We start from the raw sequence: 19257 nt of genomic DNA on the forward strand, positions 1-19257 counted from the left end.
CCTGGTCGGTCCCGTTCGGGGTTCGAGGGTCCCGGTTGAGTCCCAGGGGTCCCGGTTGGGTCCCGGTGGGGGATCCCGGGGGTCCCGGTTTGGGCTCAGGGGTCCCAGTTGGGTCCCGGGGGTCCCGGTTTGGGCTCAGGGGTCCCGGTTGGGTCCCGGGGGGTCCCGGTCGGTCCCAGTTGGGGTTCGGGGGTCCCAGTCGGTCCCGGTCGGGTCCCGGTGGGGGATCCCGGGGGTCCCGGTTTGGGCTCAGGGGTCCCGGTTGGGTCCCGATTAGTCCCGGTCGGTCCCGGTTGGGTTTCGGGGGTCCCGGTTAGTCCCGGTCGGGTCCCGGGGGGGGGTCCCGGGTGTCCCGGACAGTGCCGGGGGGTCCCGGGGGGGGGTCCCGGGGGGTCCCGGGGGTGCCGGTGCCGCACCTGGGGCAGCGGCGGGGCCGAGGGTCACCACGATGGGGCGGGAGACGGTGCGGAGCCACCGGCCGCCATCGGCACCGGCCTCGGCCTCCGGGTCCCCGGCGGCGTCGCCGTCCCGCGCGGGGGGGGGACACGGCTCCGGCCTGCACTGCGGGGCCGTCAGCGGCGCCTGGGACCCCCCCGGGGCTGAGACCCACCCGGGGCCGGGACCCCCCTGGAACCAGAACCCCCCTCCCGGGACCGGGACACTCCCCTGGGACCCCCCCGGGACCGAGACCCCCCCACCCGGGACCAGTCCCGAACCCCCCCCGGTCCCGGCCCCCTCCCCCCCCCGAGGGGTCTCGGTTCCCCCCCGCCCCCCCAGTCCAGGTTCCCCCCCACCCCGGTCCCGGTCCTGGTCCCGATCCCGACACCCCCCCGGTCCCTCTCCCGGTTCCCCCTCCGTCCCCCGGCTCCCCCCTCGGTCCCGACCCCCCGGTCCCGGTTCCACCCCCGGTCCCGGTCCCCCCTCCCGGTGCCTGGTCCCCGTCCCCGCCCCCCCCCGCCCCGGTTCCGACCCCGGCTCTCCCCGGTCCTGGTCCCGGTTCCTCCCCCCGGTGGCCGGTCCCGAACACCCCCGGTCCCGGTTCCCCTCCCGGTGCCTGGTCCCCGTCCCCGTCCCCGCCCCGGTTCCGACCCCGGCTCCCCCGGTCCCGGTTCCCTCCTCCCGGTGCCTGGTCCCTGCTCCCCCCCCCCCCGCGGTGGCCGGTCCCGACCCCCCCGGTCCCGGTTCTGACCCCCCCGGTCCCGGTGCCCCCCCCGTCCCGACCCCCCCCGGTGCCCCCCGATCCCGCCCCCCCCCCCCCGGTGCCCCCGGGCGCGGTGCCGGTACCGGCGGGAGGGCGCTGCGCGGCGGCGCCCCGCGGCGGCGGCAGAGCGCCAGGCGGCAGTGCAGGAACTGCAGCGGCTCCCGGTAGCGCGGGCGCAGGCGGAAGGAGAGGCGCTGCCGCGCGCCGCCCCGCCGCGCCACCGCCGCCGCCAGCGCCGCCTCGGCGCCCGCCGCCGCCGCCGCGCACCCGCCGCGCACCACCACGAAGGCCGAGGCCGGCGCCGGCGCCGAGCGCGGCGACACGAAGCACAGGCGCAGCGAGAAGCCCAGCCCCGGCGCCGCCCCCGACAGCGACACCTGCGGCGCCGCCCGTCACCGCCGCCGCCGCCACCGGGCACCGGGCACCGGGCACCGGCGGGCATCGCGGCAGCGGGCGGGCGCTAGGACCCGGGGGACCGCGGCAGCCACCGCGTGGGAGGGCGCTAGGACCCGGGGGAGCCGCCCCGGCACGCGGTGGGGCGGGGCTTAGGGACCCGGAGGAGGCCGCTCGCCAATGGGGGGATAGGGGGCGGGGCAAAGGGAGATGGAGGGACCCGGCAGCCAATGGGGAGGAGGGGCGGGCACAGGGACCAGGGGGCGACCCGGCCGCTAATGGTGGGTAGGGGGTGGAGCAAATAGATAAGGAGGGAACGCAATAGCCAATGAGGTAGATGGGGCGGGGCTTAGGGACCGGGAGGGTGTGGCCACCAATGGGGAGGAAGGGGCGGGGCAAAGGGAGCCGGGGGACCCGCCCACCCGTGGGGATAAAGAGGAGGGCGGGCACACGGACCCTGGGGGAACCCATCCGCCAATGGGAAGGAGAGGGCGGGGCAAACGGATACGGAGGGAGCCGCTTACAGCCAATGAGGAGGAGGGGGCGGGCACAAGGACCCGGGGCGGGAGGACTCGGCTGTCACCTGGGGGGCCCCCGGCACAGGGACCCGGGGGGAACCCTCCCGCCGATGGGGGCGGGCGCAGGGAGCCGCCCACCAATGGGCGGGGAGGAGAGGCGGGCGGGGGGGCGCGTCAGCCAATGGGGGGCCGGGGGCGGGGTCCGGCGCACCTGGACGAAGACGCGGGCACCGGCGGGCACCGCGCGCGGCCCCGGCGCCGGCGGGAACTCGGGCGAGTCGGAGACGTCGAGGCGGAGCCGGAGGCGGCGCGGCCGGGGGGGACACGGGGCCTGGGGGGCGCGGCCGTGACGGGGACCCCCCCCCGGGGACCCCCCAGTGCCCCTCCCAGTACTCCCATTGACCTCCCCAAGGACCCTCCCAGTGCTCCCAGTGCCCTCCAGTGCTCCCAGTCCCCTCCCAGTTCCCCTCGAGTCCTCCCAGTGCCCTCAGTGGCCCCCCCAGTGCTCCCAGTGCCCTCCCCCAGTACCCCCAGTCTCTCCCAGTGCCCCCCCCGAGCCCTCCCAGTGCTCCCAGTGCTCTCCCCCAGTGTTCCCAGCCCCTTCCAGGCTCCCAATCCCCCCCCAGTACCCCCCAGTTTCCCCTAGTGGCCCCCCGGGTTTCCCAGTTCCTCCCAGTGCTCCCAGCCCCCCCCAGTGCCACCATTGTCCTCCAGTCCCTCCTAGTCCCCCCCAGTCCCCACTCACCCCCGGGTGCTCCGGGCCACAGTGTAGCTCCTCGGGGCTGGGGGGGCTCGGGGGCCCCCCCGTGTCGTCGGCGCGCCATGGCCAGCCCGGGGGGGGCCCTGACGGGCAGCACCCACACGCCTGGGTCCCCCGGACGCCTGGGCCCCCCCTCCCCGACACCTGGGTCCTTCCCGGATGCCTGGGCCCCCCCCCCCGTACCCACCTGCGGGCCCAGCCCCCGGCAGCAGCAGCACGAGCAGGAACAGGGGGGTCCAGGGAGCCGCCATGGGGCTGGGGGGGGGGCAAAGCCCTGTGTGACCCCCGGGCACACGCGTGTGCAAACACCCCCCCCGAGCAGTTCCCTTGTGCACACGCATGTGCAACCCCCCCTTGTGCAAACCCCCCCCATGCACACGCGTGTGCAGCCCCCACGCTAATCCTGTGCACACGTGTGCAGGTCCCTGTGCACACGCGTGTGCAGCCCCCCCGTGTGCAGCCCCCCCCCCCTTGCACACGCGTGTGCAGCCCGTGCCTCACCCCAGCAGCAGCAGCAGCATCTGGGCCCGCGTGGCAGTCTGGCCCCCCCCCCCCCCCCGAGCCGCCCCCGCGCCTCAAGGCCGCGTCACCCCGGTGACGCCGCCCGGCCTTGGGCCCCCGGAGCCATCGCCCTGGGGACAGGGCCCAGGCGTCTGGGTGGCCGCCATTCCCCCCCCCCCCCCATGCGCTCCCTGCCGCATCCTGCCACCCTCTAAGGGGCACGGGGTGGTGACACGTCCTCCCCACATCCCTCTCTGTCCCCAATGTCACCATCCCCATGTCCTTATATGTCCCCATGTCCCTGTATGTCCCCATGTCTGTGTCCCCCATGTCCCTCGTGTGTCCCCAATGTCCTCCCATGCCCCATCCCCTCCCTATCCCCATGTTCCCAATGTCCCATGTCCCCTATGTCCACATCCCCCATCCCCCCATCCCCAATGTCCCCTCAGTGTCCCCACATCCATGTTCCCCATGTCCCCGTCCCCATGTCCTATGTCCCAAATGTTCTCCCATGTCCCTTCAGTGTCCCCATGTCCCTGTGTCCCGTCCCCACATCCCCAGTGTCCCCATGTCCATGTCCCTGTATCCCATGTCCCATCCCCATGTCCCAAATGTCCTCCCATGTCCCCACATCCCCGTGTCCCCCTATGTCCCCCCCGTGTCCCCACAGAGGCCTGTCCCCGCCCCAGGCCCCCTCCAGGCCGACGCTTCCCCCTGCGGTTTCGACATGCGGATTTATAATAATAATAATAATAATAATAACAATAATAACAATAATAATAATAATTAACCGCCGCGGCGCCGGGGCCACGGGGCCACCGCCATCACCCGGCCCCGGGACGCACAGCCCCAGCCGGGAGGGGACGGGGACACAGCGGGGACGAGGACAGGGAGGGGGACACGATGGGGACAGGGACACGATGGGACTAGGACAGGGACGGGATAGGGACAAGGACACAACAGGGAAAGGGATGGGGACACGATGGGGACAGGGACACGACGGGGATGGTGATGGAGACACGATGGGGATGGGGACAAGGACAGGGACACGATGGAGACCCAAGAGGAACAGGGACATGACAGGGACGGGACAGGACAGGGCTGGGATGGGGACAGGGACATGACAAGGACAGAAATGGGGACACAACAGGGACAGCAAGGACACGGCCGGGCAGTGGCGTCACCGTGCACCGGGGCTGCCACCCCCCCACTGGGCCGCCACCCCCCACCGGGGCCGGCTGTCCCCGCGTGTCCCCAAGCCCGGGAGGGAGCCGCCGTCCCCGCATGTCCCCGCACCCCGCTGAGCCCGTCCCAACTCGCCGCAGCCGTGGAGCCACCGGGTGCTGATTGTCACTGCGTGTCCCCATCCCCGCGTCCCCCCGTGGCATCCTGCTGGGCCGTGGCCGTGTCATGTCCCTCTGTGTCACCTCGCCGTGCCGCCTCCTGTCCCCGTGCCGTGTCTCTCCATGCCACCTCTCCGTGCCGCGTCCCTCGCTGCCACATCCCCGTGCCGTCTCCGCGCCATGTCCCCACGTGCCATGTCCCTGCGCCATCTCGCCGTCCCTCCGCGGTGCTCCCGCGGCGCCCTGCCGCGTCACATCCCCACGCCGTGTCCCTGCGTCATGTCTCCGTGCCATCACCCTGTGCTGTGTCACATCCCCGTGTCACGTCTCCATGCCGTGTCCCTGCATCATGTCTCTGTGCCATCAACCTGTGCCGCGTCACATCCCCGTGTCACGTCTCCATGCCGTGTCCCTGTGTCATGTCTTCGTGCCATCACCCTGCGCTGTGTCACATCCCCATGTCACATCTCTGTGCTGTGTCCCCATGTCACATCTCCGTGCCATCACCCTCCACTGCGTCACATCTCCGTGCCGTGTCCCCATGTCACGTCTCCATGCCATCACCCTGCGCTGTGTCACGTCGCCGTGCCATGTCCCTGCGTTGTATCTCCATGCCGCGTCCCCGTGTCACATCTCCGTGCCGTGTCCCTGCATCATACCTCCGTGCCACGTGCCTGTGCTGTGTCCTATCTCCACACCGTGTCCCTGTGTCACGTCTCTGAGCCACGTCCCAGTGCTGTCATGTCTCCATGCCACGTCCATGTCACATCTCCGTGCCATGTCCCTGTGTCACACTTCCGTGCCACATCCCTGTGCTGTGTCACATCTCCGTGCCACGTCCCTGTGTCGTATCTCTGAGCCACATCCCTGTGTCCCATCTCCGAGCCACGTCCCTGCGCCGCGTCACGTCTCCGTGCCATGTCCCCGTGTCACATCTCCATAGCGTGTCCCTGTGCCGTGTCCCCACGCTGTCCCTCGCCGGTGGCCAGGTCACGCGTGCGCTGGCGGCGGGGCCACACGTGTGCCGGTGGCGGGGGGGAGGGGGGAGAGCCCCCGCGCGGGCGGGGAAACCGAGGCACGGCCACGGCGCCGGGCGCAATAAATAAGGGTTTAAAAAAAAAAAAAACAAAAAAACAAAAAAACAAAAAACGCCCCCCAAAAAAAGAGGGGGAAAAGGGAAAACGGGGGAAAACAAAAAATAGTAATAGCCTTTTCCGCCCGGGCGCCGCGGGGTCGGAGCGCCGGGAGAGGCGGCCGCGGGGCCACGGGACCGCGAGCCGTGGGATCATGGGACCACGGGATCACGAGCCGTGGCATCACAGACCACGGGATCACGAGATCACGGACCACAGGATCACGGGTCACAGGACCATGAGCCATGGGATCATGGGATTGTGAGATCACGGACCATGGACCACGGGACCATGGGATCGTGGGACCACGGGATCACGAGCCGTGGCATCACAGACCACGGGATCACGAGATCACGGACCACAGGATCACGGGTCACAGGACCATGAGCCACGGGATCACGGACCATGACATCATGGACCACGGGATCACGGGTCACAGGACCATGAGCCACGGGATCACGGGATCACGGACCGCGGGACCACCGGCTGCAGGACCACGGGACCACGGCTCACGGGCTCGCGACCCCCAGGCTCAGGAGGCCACCGGGAGCAGGGCCGGCGGGTGCCGGGCCCCCGGGCCGGGGGGGGAGGCCCACGGGCCGCGGCCGCGGCGCTACCTGGTGAAGAAGGGGAGGTGGTGCTGGCCCAGGACGCCGCTGGTGCGGGGCGACTCTGTGCGGGCCATGACGTCCTTGAACCACGAGGCCACGTCCACCTCCAGCGTCTCGTAGCGCTTGATGAAGGTGTGCTCCTGGGCGGGGGACAGCGGGGTGAGCCGCGGGGGCGCGGGGACACGGGCACAAGCACGGACGCGGGGACACGGACGCGGACATGGGGACGCGGACATGGGGGCACAAAGACACAGACAAGGACATGGAGCTGGGGACATGGACACGGGGACGTGGACATGGGGGCACAAAGACACAACGACAGAAACACGGGGACAAGCACATAAACACAGGGACAAGGACACGGGCATATGGACATGAACATGGGGACAGGGGCATGTGGACACGAGGACAAGGAGGTGGCCTCCCAGCAGCCCCTGCACCCACGTGTCCCCGCATGCCACAGCCCCATGCATATGTGACCCCACGCGTGTGTCACACAGTGAAGTCCCCTGTCCCTGTGCACACGTGTCCCCAGGCCCACGTGTGTCCCCACGTGGCACAGCCCCCCCGCCCCATGCGTGTCCCTGTGTGGCACACACGTCCCCACGTGGCACAGGCCCCCCCAGGCACACATGTCCCCATGCACACGCGTGTCCCCATGTGGCACAGCCCCCCCAGCCCCACGTGTGTCCCCACGCGTGTCCCCGCGTCCCCCCCGGGCTCACCAGCAGCTTGTTGTACTTTGGTCTCTTGCGGTGGTCCTTGGTGAGGCTGGGGGGGGAGAGACAGGGGGGTGAGGGGGGCCCCGGCGTCCCCCCCCCGCGCCGCCGCTCGTTACCCACCAGTCCCTGACGAAGGCCTGGAAGTCGGCGGAGAAGCCCATGGCGGGGGGCAGCCGGGGGGGCTCCTCCTGCAGCACCTTGGTGAGGACCTCGAAGTCCGTCTTGCAGTTCTGGTAGGGGAACTGCCCCGTGGCCAGCTCCACCTGCGGGACACCCCCCCGTCACGCCACGGCACGCTCTGACACGCCACGGACACGCCATGACACGCCACGGCACACAGCGACACGCCACGCTTCAACATGCATCGACATGCCCCGGCACGCCGCGTCCCGCCCCGGCACACGGGCACGAGCACGCCACGACACGCATCGACACGCCCCGGCACACGGGCACGAGCACGCCGTGGCACGCCACGACACGCATCGACACGCCACGGCACACGGGCACGAGCACGCCACGGCACGCCAGGGCACGTGGACGAGCACGCCATGGCACGCCTCGGCCCGCAGGGACGGGCACGCCATGGCACACGCTGGCACATGGGGACCGGCACGCTTTGACATGCCACATCCCATGGGGACCAGCACGTGGGGACAGGCACGCTTTGACGTGCCACATCCCGTGGGGACCAGCACGTGGGGACAGGCACGCTTTGACGTGCCACATCCCGTGGGGACAGGTACACGGGGACCAGCGCGCTTTGACATGCCACATCCTGCGGGGACCGGCGTGTGTCACACGTGGGGGACGAGCACACCATGCACGCTTCGACACGCCACGTCCCGTGGGGACCAACGCATGGGGACCGGCACGCTTGGACACGCCACGTCCCATGGGGACCGCCACGCCGTGGCACGTGGACGAGCGTGCCGGGCCCCGAGGCCGCCCCGTGACACCCCCGGCCACGCGGTGCCACGCCGAAGGGGCGCGGGGGGGGGGGGCCACCCTCACCAGCGAGATGCCCAGGCTCCAGACGTCGGCGCGGATGTCGTAGTCGGGCTTGGTGGGGTCCGGCGGGTCGATGCGCTCGGGCTGCGGGAGGGACAGGGGGGCTGCGGCGGGGCGCCCCGGGGTGGGGGGGGCGGCGCCGTTCGGGGCCGGATCGGGGTTTTTGGGGGCGGCTTACGGCCATGTAGGCGGCGCAGCCGGCGCTGCGGGTCTTGGCCTTGGAGTCGACGAGGCGGCCGCTGATGCCGAAGTCGCAGAGCTTGATCTGGCCCCGCTCGTCGAGGAGGATGTTGGAGGGCTTCACGTCGCGGTGGATCACCCCGTGCTTCTCCTTCAGGTAGAAGAGCGCCTTGACGATCTGCAAGGGGCGGCAGCGGTGCCGTCAGCCCCCCCGCGCCTGGCCAGATCCCCCCACCGGCTCCGCAGACACCCTCCCCCCCCACCCACGGCCTGGCCGGAGCCCCCCACCAGCTCCGGAGAGCCCCCGGTGCCGGGCGGAGGGATCCCGGGAGCCCCCCATCGGCTCCAGAGAGCCCCCGGCCCGGTGCCAGTGGATCCCAGGAGTACCCTGATGGATCCCAGGAGCCCCCGGTGCCATGCGGAGGGATCCTGGGAGCCCCCAGCCCTGCGCCGAGGGATCCCGGGAGCTCCCACCCAGCTCTGGAGAGCCCCTGGCACTGTGCCGATGGATCCCAGGAGCCCACGAGGGGTTCCTGAGGGCTCCTAGTGCCACTCCAACGGATCCCAGGAGCCCCCAGCCCCATGCTGATGGATCCCGGGAGCCCCCGGTCGACTCCAGAGACCCCCGGCCTCGTGTAGACACATCCTGGGAGCCCCCAGCCCCGCAGGGATGGATCCTGGGATCCCTCGGCCTCGCACAGATGGATCCCAGGAGCCCTCAATCAACTCCAGAGACCCCTGGCCTCGCACAGACAGATCCCAGGATCCCCCAGCGCTGCAGGGACAGATCCCAGGATCCCCTGGCTTCGCACAGACAGATCCCAGGATCCCCCGGCCCCACAGGGATGGATCCTGGCATCCCTTGGCCTCGCGCAGACAGACCCCAGGAGCCCCCGGCACCACAAGGACGGATCCTGGGATCCCCCAGCCCCACGCGGACGGATCCCCAGGGATCCCCCCCTCCCCCCGCCGCGGGAGCCCGCTCACCGCCACCGTCATCTTGCCCAGGATGCGCTCGGGGATGGGGCCCTGGATCCGCTTCTTGAGCTTCTCGGCGCAGGTGCCCATCAGCTCCATGGCGATGAAGACGTCGGTCTGCGCGAGCCGCGTTAGCCCCGGGCCGCAGCCAGCGCCGCGGTGGGGGGGGTGGGTGGGAAGGGGACGGACACGGTGCCGGGGCAGACGGACACAGCATGAGGGAGAGGGGGGGACGGGGACACGGCACCAGCCACGGCCAGGAGGACGGATCCAGGCACCGCCAGGACCCGGGGGGAAGCCGGGGCTGGAGCCAGGGGCCAGATCCTGGCAGCACGGCCAGGGCTGGATCCCCGCAGTGGGGTGGGGGGAGGGATTTAAGGACCAGATCCAGGGCGGGATCCTGGCAGTAGGGCTGGGGCTGGATCCTGGCCATGGGGCTGGGAGCATCGAGGGGCCAGATCCAGGCACGGCGGCCAGATCCTGGCAGCGGGGCCGGGGCTGGATCCTGGCAGCAGGGCTGGATCCCTGAAGTGGGGCTGGGGGGGAATTTAGGGGCCAGATCCAGGGCGGGATCCTGGCGGTAGGGCTGGGGCTGGGGGCCAGATCCCAGCAGCGGGGCTGGATCCCTGCAGTGGGTTGGGGGGGTGGGGAATTTAGGGACCAGATCCAGGGCGGGATCCTGGCGGTAGGGCTGGGGCCGGCTCCCGGTAGCGGGGCCGGGGACTCGGGGGGGGGCCGGGGCCGGATCTGGGGGCGGGGCCGGGGACTCGGGGGGGGGCCGGGCTGGATCTGGGGGGGCCGGGGGCGACTCACGTTGGTGATGAAGGTGCCGAAGCACTGCACGATGTAGGGGCAGTCGTGGCTCTTGAGCACCACGTCGAGGTCCATGAGGATGCGCTTGTTCTCCTCCTTGTTCCCCGAGCGGCGCATTTGCTGCCGGGGGGGGGGGGGGGGAAATGGGGCCAAATCCTGACCCGCCCTCGTGGGGGGGGACCCCAGGCATGGGGGCGGGGGGGAAACGGGGCCACATCCTGACCTGCCCCACGTGGAAGGGGGGAAACCGAGGCACAGCGGGGGCCAGAGCCACCTCCTCACCCAACTCCCCCCCCCCGCCAAAACCAGGGGAAACCGAGGCACGGGGTGGGGGGGTCACATCCTGACCCCCCCACACACCCAAACCAGGGGAAACTGAGGCACAGCGGCAGGGGAAGAGCCCGGCCTCCCCTCCCACCGCGGGGGGTATCAGGGCCCCGGCGTCCGGGGCGGCCCGCGAAGGGCCCCGGCGTCCGGGGCGCCCACCTTGACGGCGATGACGTGGCCGCTCTTGCGGAAGCGCATCTTCCAGACCTGCCCGCAGGTGCCGCTGCCGATCTCGCCCAGGTTCTCCAGGTCGTTGATCTCGGCCTGGTAGCGCTGCGGGGGGGCGGGGGGGGACGTCAGCAGCGGCGGGGGGGGGGGGACACGGAGGGGGATGACACGGGGGGGGGGACGCGCGGGGACCCCCCGGCACTCACCTGCCCGCCCACGGTCAGGTAGCCCGTCTGCTTCATGATCTCCTGCAGCTTCTGGTCGATCTCCATGCTGGGGGGAGCAGCCCTGCCTCAGTCCCCCCCCCCCCGGAGGGGGCGGGGCAGCCACAGGCCCCGCCCACCCCGCCTCTGCAGCCCTGATTGGCTCAGCCGGCTGGGAGCAATGGTGGGGGGGGCTGCTGGCTAATCAGCATGCACAGACTCCCAGCCAATCACAGCACAGGGAGTTTGCCGGCCAATAAGCATCAGGGGGCTACTGGCTGTCTGGCCAATCAGCATGGGGAGGCTCCCAGCCAATCCCAGCCAATCAGCATTGGGGGGCGGGCTCCCAGCCACCCGGCCAATCAGCACGCACGCTCGCAAACACACTGGGCCAAGCAACACCACACCACACCCCCCCGGCCTGGCCAATCAGCACTTGCGGGCTCCTGCACGTCCAACCAATCAGCACATGTGGTCCCCTCCCACACATATGCCTGGCCAATCAGCACATGTGGTGCTCCCCACATCCAGCCAATCAGCACACATGGTCTCCCCTAAACCCAGCCAATCAGCACACACTGCCCACCCCCAGCCAATCAGCACGCACGGTCTCCCCACACACAACCAGCCAATCAGCACGCACAGTCTCCCCACACACAACCAGCCAATCAGCACACACGGTCTCCCCACACACAACCAGCCAATCAGCACACACGGTCTCCCCACACACAACCAGCCAATCAGCACGCACGGTCTCCCCACACACAACCAGCCAATCAGCACGCACGGTCTCCCCACACACAACCAGCCAATCAGCACGCACGGTCTCCCCACACACAACCAGCCAATCAGCACGCACGGTCTCCCCACACACAACCAGCCAATCAGCACGCACGGTCTCCCCACACACACCCAGCCAATCAGCATGCATGGTCTCCCCACACACCCCCAGCCAATCAGCACACACGGTCTCCCCACACACCCCCAGCCCATGCTCCCCTGGACTCCCAGCCAACCAGCTCACAGGGTTCCCCCCCGACCCGGCCAATCAGAGCGTGCGGCCAGCTGCCCAATCAGCCCCCCAGGGCCGCCCCCCCACCCCACCAGGCAGCCAATGGGGCGCGGGGGCGGCGCTCACCTCTCCATGCTGCGGTGCATGAGGAAGGGGGGCTGGGGCAGCCCCAGCATGTGGCGGGGCCGGGCGGGGGGCGGCGGTGGGGGGGCGGCGGCGTCCGGGGGGGCCGCGGCCGCCGGGCGGCCGCCGCCGTCGGGCACCAGCGGCAGCTGCAGAGCTGGGGGCGAGCGGAGACGGGCGTCAGCCCCCGCCGCGTCGCCCCGCGCCGGCGCTGAGTCACCCCACGCGGGCGCTGAGTCGCCCCGCTCCCGTGCCGAGTCGCCCCACACAAGCGCCGAGTCGCCCCGCGGAGGCCGGATCGGCGCGCTCGCCGGGCGCCCCCGCGCCGAGTCAGGCCGCCGCCACGCTGAGTCACCCCACGCAGGCGCTGAGTCGCCCCGCTCCCGTGCTGAGTCGCCCCACGCAGGCGCTGAGTCGCCCCGCGGGGCCCCGAGCGCCTGCCGGACCGCAGCGCTCACCGGTCACCCCTGCGCCGAGCCGGACCGCTCGCACGCCGAGTCGCCCCGCGCAAGCGCCGAGTCGCCCCGCGCAAGCGCCGAGTCAGGCCACCGCCGTGCCGAGTCGCCCCGTGCCGGCGCTGAGTCACCCCGCGCCGGCTAGAAGGTAGCGCTTGCCGGGCGTCCCGAGGCAAGTCGCCCCGCTCCGGTGCCGAGTCGCCCCACGCAGGCGCTGAGTCGCCTCGCTCCCGTGCCGAGTCGCCCCGGAGCAGCAGCCGGCTGCCCCCCACGCCGAGTCAGGCCGCCGCAGCGCCGAGTCGCCCCACGCAAACGCCGAGTCGCCCCATGCACCCCGCGGCGCCGCACCCATGCGACAGGCAGGGAGGGGGGGGACGAGCAGAGGGAAGGGGCGACGTGGGGGGGCGACGTGCCCCCCGAAACGAGGCGCCCGGCTCCCGGCGGCGCCGGGGGAAGCGGTAAAGCGAGCCGAGGCGGGAGGAGGCCGAGCGGCGCGGAGGCAGTCGTGGTACCTGCTCGTTGGGACGGAGCGGGAGCAGGGCTTAGAGTGATCACAATAACTGGAGGGGCGGAAGGACCAAACGGAACGAAACGGCAACAGAAAGAAAGAAAAAGAAAGGAGAGAGAAAAAAAAAAAGGGAGAAAAACACACCATAAATCACAACAGAAACAAACCCAGGCGGCAACAGAAAATCAAAACGGAAAATAAAATATAAAGGAAAGGAGAAAGGAGCAAAATAAAAAGAATGACAAAAAGGGAAAACTAAAGGGAAACTCCGGCCACGGCGCGGGAGGGGAGCGGAGCGAACGGGGCAGGGGAGGATGGCGAGGGGGAGGCGGAGGAGCCACCGCCGGCGATCCCAGGCCCGGAAAAGCGACGGTCTCCAAACCGGGGGTGGGGGGAAAAGCGACTTTGTCCAGACTCCCCCCCGTAAAAGCAGCGGTTCCCAACCCCCGCAAAAAGCGACGGTCTTGAGGTCCCCAAAAAACTCCCCAAATCTTGGAAAATTGATGGTGCCCAGACAATGAAAAATTGATGGACCTGAGGCCCCGGAAACTCAGTGTTTCCCGAGCCAAGAAAAATCGACCGTCCCGAGGTCCCAAAAACCTGGAAAAATAGATGGTCCCTGGATTCCCCCTCCCAAAAAATTGATGCCCCCCCAAATCAACAAAAAGCAGCGTTTCCTGAAACCTCCGCAAACTGCCGTCCCCAGGCCCCGAAAAGCCAGCGGCTCCCGGAGCTAGAAAAAGCGCCAGTTCCCGAGTGCCGGAAAATCGGACATTGCCCCAAAGGCGGAAAACCCGCCGTTTCCGAGAGCAGGAAAAGGCGCCGCTCGCCGGGCCGCCTTCCGGCGCGCCGCTTCACAGGGGGCCCAGGAGTCCGGGGCAGCCTCGCGGCGCCCCCGGGGCGCTGCCGGCTGCCGGTGCCCTCCCGGGCGGCCCCCGCGGCGCGGCCGGCCCCCGTCAAGGTCACCCCGGCTGCCCCGGGGCCGGCGCCACCCCCCCTCTCGAGCTGAATCCCTGGCGTTCACCCCCAAAAGTCCCCTGCCAGCGCTGCCGCGCGGCCCCCGGCTGCCCGACGCCCCCCGGTCGCTCCAATAGCGCCCCGGCTGCCCCCCCGAACGGCCCCGTTTGCCCCCCCGCTCACTCCGCTGTATCTCAGCTGTCCCCAAACTGCCCCCAAAACCGTCCCGTTCCCCCCTCTATTTCTCAGTTGTCCCAAACTGCCCCCAAAACTGCCTTGTTTCCCCCCCATTTGTTCCTGTATTTCTCAGCTGTCCCCAAACTGCCCTGACTGTCCCCAAAATTGCCCCGTTTGCCCCCCCCTTTGCTCTGCTTTATCTCAGCTGCCTCCAAACTGCCCCCGCTTGCTCCAAAAGTGCCTCAACTGCCCCCAAAACCTCTAGTAGGGCCTCACCTACCCCCATTTCCTCAAGTCAAGCGCCAACTGCCCCCCCATATCCCCAAATACACCAACTGCCCCCGATGCCCCAACTGCCCCCCAGTGTCACTTCTTACTGCCCCAAGTGCCCCCATTTCCCCCAACACACCCTCAGGTGCCCCGAAACCTCTCAATACAGTCCCTGCTTCCCCCCCATTTCCTCCAATACTGCCCCAGTTGCCCCCCCCGGCCCCCCCGTACTGCCCCAACTGCCCTCAGAGTCCTCAAAACAGCCCCATCAACCCCTGCTTCCCCCAGTAGGATCCTAATTGCCCCACACAGCCCTCAAAACTGCCCCAAGTGCCCCCCATTTCTCCCAAACTGCCCTAACTGCCCCTCAATACCCCCAACACTGCCCCAAGTGCCCCCCATTTCCCCCAAAACTGCCCCAAGTACCCCCATACCCCACAAAACTGACCCAAACACCCATTTCCCCCCATACAGCCCCAGCTGCCCTCAGACCTCTCAGAACCACCCCAGCTGCCCCCACACCCCACAAAACCACCCTAAATACCCCCAGTTCCCCCCATACAAGCCCCCCCGCCCCCCCATTCAGCCCCGACTGCCCTCAGACCCCCTAAAACTGCCCCAGACACCCCTCGTATTTCCCATGCAGCCCCAAATACTCCTCCTACCCCTCGATACTGCCCCAACACTTCTCAATACAGCGCGAAACACCCCCATATCCCTCTATACTGCCCAAACACCCCCCATACCCCCCGATACGGCCCCAAACACCCCCAATACCGCTCCACATACCCCACCCCCAGCTGCCCCCCCCCGGCCTCCCCTCCCCCCCGAGGCTCTCCTCCCCCCCGGCCCCTCCTTACTAGGCCGGGCCCGCGCCGGGCTGATCTCGAGGTTGAGGTCGATCCTGCGGCGGGCCTCGCGGTTCTCCTGCTTGAGCTTGGCCTCCAGGCGGGAGAGTTTCTGCTCCAGCGAGGACGCCGCCATCTTCGCCCGGAGCCAGCGCCGCCGCGCAGCCAGAATACACAAACAGCGCAGTGCGCAGGCGCCGACTGGCCCCGCCGGGCCGCCGTCCGCCGCGCGCGCGCGCTCCGCCGCCGCCTTTCGGGCCGCCGCCGGCCACCGTCCGCCGCGCCACGCCACGCCCCCTCGCGATGGCACGTGGGCGCGCAGGCGCGCTGTCTTCCCACCCGCCTCCCTCCCCAGCGCAAGCTCGGGGGCGCCAACGCGCATGCGCCACCTCTCTTCGCTCTCCCTCCCCCTCCCATCGCGGCACGCTGGCTCCCCCGTGTGTGGCGGCGGTGCAACCGCAGACGGGAGGGATGCGCGCATGCGCACACAAGCCAGTCCCCCCCCGAAAGCGGGACCCCCCCCCAAAAAAACCCGACCCCCCCCCAGCACCGCCTGTAGGGCACTTGGAGGGGGTAAGAGGTCAGCAAGAGGCTGGGAACCCCCCCCTTAGGGAGGGGGGCACCTGAGGGGACCCAGGCATCCAGGCTGCCAGTGCCCCCCCTCCAAGAACACCCCAAATATCCCCTCCCCCCCCCCGAGAACACCCCAAGTATCCGCCCCCCCCGGGGGCTCTTCCTTTGCTTTTTTCCTTTTTTTTCCACTTTTATTTAAAAAACCCCAAAACAAGCCAGGCCCAGGGGAGACGGAGGGCTGGGGAGGGGGGAAGGGCGAGAAGGGGGCACACCCCAGCGAAGAGGGGCAGCAGGGGGGGGCACAGGCTGGGGCAGGTTAAAACACAACTCCGGGGGGGGGGGGGGAGGCAGCGACCCCCAAACCATCCCATCCCCCCCCCCAAAAAAAAAAAAAAAGAAAAGGAAAAAAAAAAAAAAAAAAAAAAGGGATAAAACCCCCTGGCCCCCCTCCCGGTGCCGCTGGGGAGGAGGGCGGGGAGGCCAGGCCGGGAGGCCCAGGCGGGGGGGGGGGGGGGGGGAGGAAGAGGAGGGTTCCCCCCCCCCAGAGTCCGTGGCGTCAGCCGAGGAAGGCCTCGGGGCCCTCGTCCTCCTCGAAGTGGCTGCGCTGCAGCAGCTTCACGTGGTACTCGTAGATCTTGAGCGCGGGGCCCAGGCGGATGGAGAGCCCCGTCAGCACGTCCGCCCGCTGCATCAGCAGCAGCGACTTCCCGTCGATCTCCTGCGGGGCGCGGGGGGGGGCACGGCTGCGTCACACACACACACCCCCCCCCCCCCGCCGGACTCGGCGGCGGGGGGGCACCCGGGGGGGGTACCCGGGGGGGGATATTGTGTGGGGATATGGCGGGGCGCTGGGATGGGGGTGCTGCATGGGGGGGGTGCTGGGATGGGGGGGGTTCCATGGGGGGGCACCCGTTGGGGTGGGGGGGTGTTGCATGGGGGGGGCACCCGTTGGGGGGGGGGCGCTGCATGCGGGGGGGATGCTGGGATGGGGGGGGTTCCATGGGGGGGCACCCGTTGGGGTGGGGGGGTGCTGCATGGGGGGGGGCACCCGTTGGGGGGGGGGGCGCTGCATGCGGGGGGATGCTGGGATGGGGGGGGGTTCCATGGGGGGGCACCCGTTGGGGTGGGGGGGTGCTGCATGGGGGGGGCACCCGTTGGGGGGGGGGGCGCTGCATGGGGGGGGTGCTGGGATGGGGGGGGTTCCATGGGGGGGCACCCGTTGGGGTGGGGGGGTGCTGCATGGGGGGGGCACCCGTTGGGGGGGGGGGCGCTGCATGCGGGGGGGGTGCTGGGATGGGGGGGGTTCCATGGGGGGGCACCCGTTGGGGTGGGGGGGTGCTGCATGGGGGGGGCACCCGTTGGGGGGGGGCGCTGCATGCGGGGGGGATGCTGGGATGGGGGGGGCTCCATGGGGGGGCACCCGTTGGGGTGGGGGGGTGCTGCATGGGGGGGGCACCCGTTGGGGGGGGGGGCGCTGCATGCGGGGGGGATGCTGGGATGGGGGGGGGTTCCATGGGGGGGCACCCGTTGGGGTGGGGGGGGCGCTGCATGCGGGGGGGATGCTGGGATGGGGGGGGTTCCATGGGGGGGCACCCGTTGGGGGGGGGGGGGCGCTGCATGCGGGGGGGATGCTGGGATGGGGAGGCACCCGCTGGGATGGGAAGGGGGGGGCAGCTGCTGGAATGGGGGGTGCTGCATGGGGGGGACCCGCTGGGATGGGGGGGGCACTGCATGGGGGGGGCACCCACTGGGATCGGGGGCAGTGCTGCATGGAGATGGGGGGGCACCTGCTGGGATGGGGGGGCTGCATGGGGGGGCGCCCACTGGGATGGGGGGGCTGCATGGGGGGCATCTGCTGGGATGGGGGGACGATGCATGGGGGGGCACCCACTGGGATGGGGGGGCAGCACATGGGGACAGGGGGCACTGCATGGGGACAGGGGGCACCCACTGGGATGGGGGGGGGCGCCCAGGGGGAGCACATGGGGACAGGGGCCCCCAGAGGGGACACTGCATGGGGACAGGGGGGCACTCACTGGGGGGGGGCACCCTGGGGGGACACCACATGGGGACAGGGGACACCTGCCAGGGCGGGATGGGAGAGGGACACTGCCTGGGGACGGGGGGGGGCACCCATGGGGACAATGGGGACATCTGGGGGGACAGGACTGCCTGCCAGCAGGGGACACTGCCCAGGGACAGCCATCAGGGGCCACCTAGGACAAGGGGACAGCCCGGGACCGGGGGGACACGGAGGGGACAGCCATCGGGGAAGGGGAACGGACGGGGACGGCCATCGGGGACAGGGGACAGCTGTTGGGGACAGGGTCCTGGGTTGGGGACAGCCCTCAAGGGACAGGGACAACCAGGGACCCGCTGGGGACAACCAGGGTGGGGACAAGGGTGGAGGGACCCAGCTGGGGACGGCGACAGCGGCCACGTCGGGGGGCTCAGCTCTGCCCCACGGGAGGAGAAGCGGGGCTGGGGGGCGCAGGGTCCGCGGTGTCCGGCCGGGGGGACAGGAGGGGACAGGAGGGGACCCACCTGCTCCTGGAAGGCCGTGGCCTGCTCGGGGAAGCCGGCTTCCGTGAAGTAGTCGACCACGTCCCGAACCGTCCACTCCACGGGGTCGGCCGCCTTCTCCTTCTTGGTGGGCCCTGGGGACGCGGGGACATCGGTCACCCCGGGGGGGGGGACACGGGGACACCACGGGGACACGAGGACACCACGGGGACATGGGCACATCCTTGGGGCACAGGGCTGCGGTACCCCAGGGACGGGGAGATGCAGGGACGCGCTCCGGGGACGAGAAGCCACCGTGCCATCAGGGACAGGGCCACCGCGGCATTGGGGACAGGGCCACGCGTGGGGGGGTCACACACAGGGACACATAGGGGCCACCAACCGGATGGGGGGGGGCACAGGGGTCACGCAAGGGGGGAGAGGGGTCACGCAGGGGGGAGAGGGGACCATGGAGGACATCAGGTCCTGGCTAATAAAGGGCTGGGGACACCAGGGGGACATGGGACACATGTAGGGGACACGGGGGGGACACAGGGCCCCCCCTCACTCACGTGCAGCTGAAGGGGGCCCCGTCGGCGGCCTGGACCCCCGGCCGGCCTGGGGACAGTGGCACCGAGGGCTCGGCGCCCGCCAGCGCCGGGGACACTGCGGGGACAGCGGGGTCAGCACCTGGCGTGTCCCCCACCCCGGGACCCCCCCGCCCAAACAGCCCCCCAAAGCCCTTCCTGCACCCCGAGACCCCCAAACAGCACCCAGGATCTCCCAGCCCCCCCCAAACAGCCCCCCATATCCCCCCAGCACCCAAAAGCCCCCAAAGAGCCCCCGAGACCCCCCCCAACTGCCCCCAGCACCTGAGACCCCCCCAAAGAGCCCCCAAGACCCCCCCAACTGCCCCCAGCACCCCAAGACCCCCCCCAAATGCCACCCCATAGCAGCCCCCCAGCCCCCCCGG

At 70.4% G+C, this 19257-nt stretch overlaps 2 protein-coding genes across 4 annotated transcripts; both read right to left on the bottom strand.

The window, feature by feature from the left end:
• Nucleotides 1-4093: 4093 nt before the first annotated feature.
• On the bottom strand, nucleotides 4094-15417 carry MAP2K7 (mitogen-activated protein kinase kinase 7). 3 transcript variants are annotated; one of them, XM_064499357.1, is made up of 12 exons: nucleotides 15222-15417; nucleotides 12962-13009; nucleotides 11998-12151; nucleotides 10863-10929; nucleotides 10648-10761; nucleotides 10162-10281; nucleotides 9358-9465; nucleotides 8369-8521; nucleotides 8194-8274; nucleotides 7303-7445; nucleotides 7186-7231; nucleotides 4094-6600 (listed from the first exon to the last, which is right to left on the bottom strand). In XM_064499357.1, exons 1-12 carry the CDS (start codon nucleotides 15343-15345, stop codon nucleotides 6463-6465), a joined length of 1296 nt encoding a protein of 431 aa, XP_064355427.1. In that variant the 5' UTR covers nucleotides 15346-15417; the 3' UTR covers nucleotides 4094-6462. The 3 variants fall into 3 exon arrangements, with proteins under 3 accessions (XP_064355427.1, XP_064355426.1, XP_064355428.1); XM_064499356.1 differs by having other exon boundaries at nucleotides 8369-8548; XM_064499358.1 differs by lacking the exon at nucleotides 12962-13009 and having other exon boundaries at nucleotides 8369-8548.
• Nucleotides 15418-15946: 529 nt separating this feature from the next.
• On the bottom strand, nucleotides 15947-18542 carry LOC135323987 (sterile alpha motif domain-containing protein 1-like). The gene is made up of 2 exons (XM_064499380.1): nucleotides 18327-18542; nucleotides 15947-16500 (listed from the first exon to the last, which is right to left on the bottom strand). The coding sequence occupies exons 1-2, from the start codon at nucleotides 18525-18527 to the stop codon at nucleotides 16339-16341; spliced, it is 363 nt and encodes a 120-aa protein (XP_064355450.1). The 5' UTR covers nucleotides 18528-18542; the 3' UTR covers nucleotides 15947-16338.
• Between the last annotated feature and the right edge of the window lie 715 nt (nucleotides 18543-19257).

The sequence above is a fragment of the Dromaius novaehollandiae genome, chromosome 33, assembly GCF_036370855.1.
Source record: "Dromaius novaehollandiae isolate bDroNov1 chromosome 33, bDroNov1.hap1, whole genome shotgun sequence".
NCBI lineage: Eukaryota > Metazoa > Chordata > Aves > Casuariiformes > Dromaiidae > Dromaius > Dromaius novaehollandiae.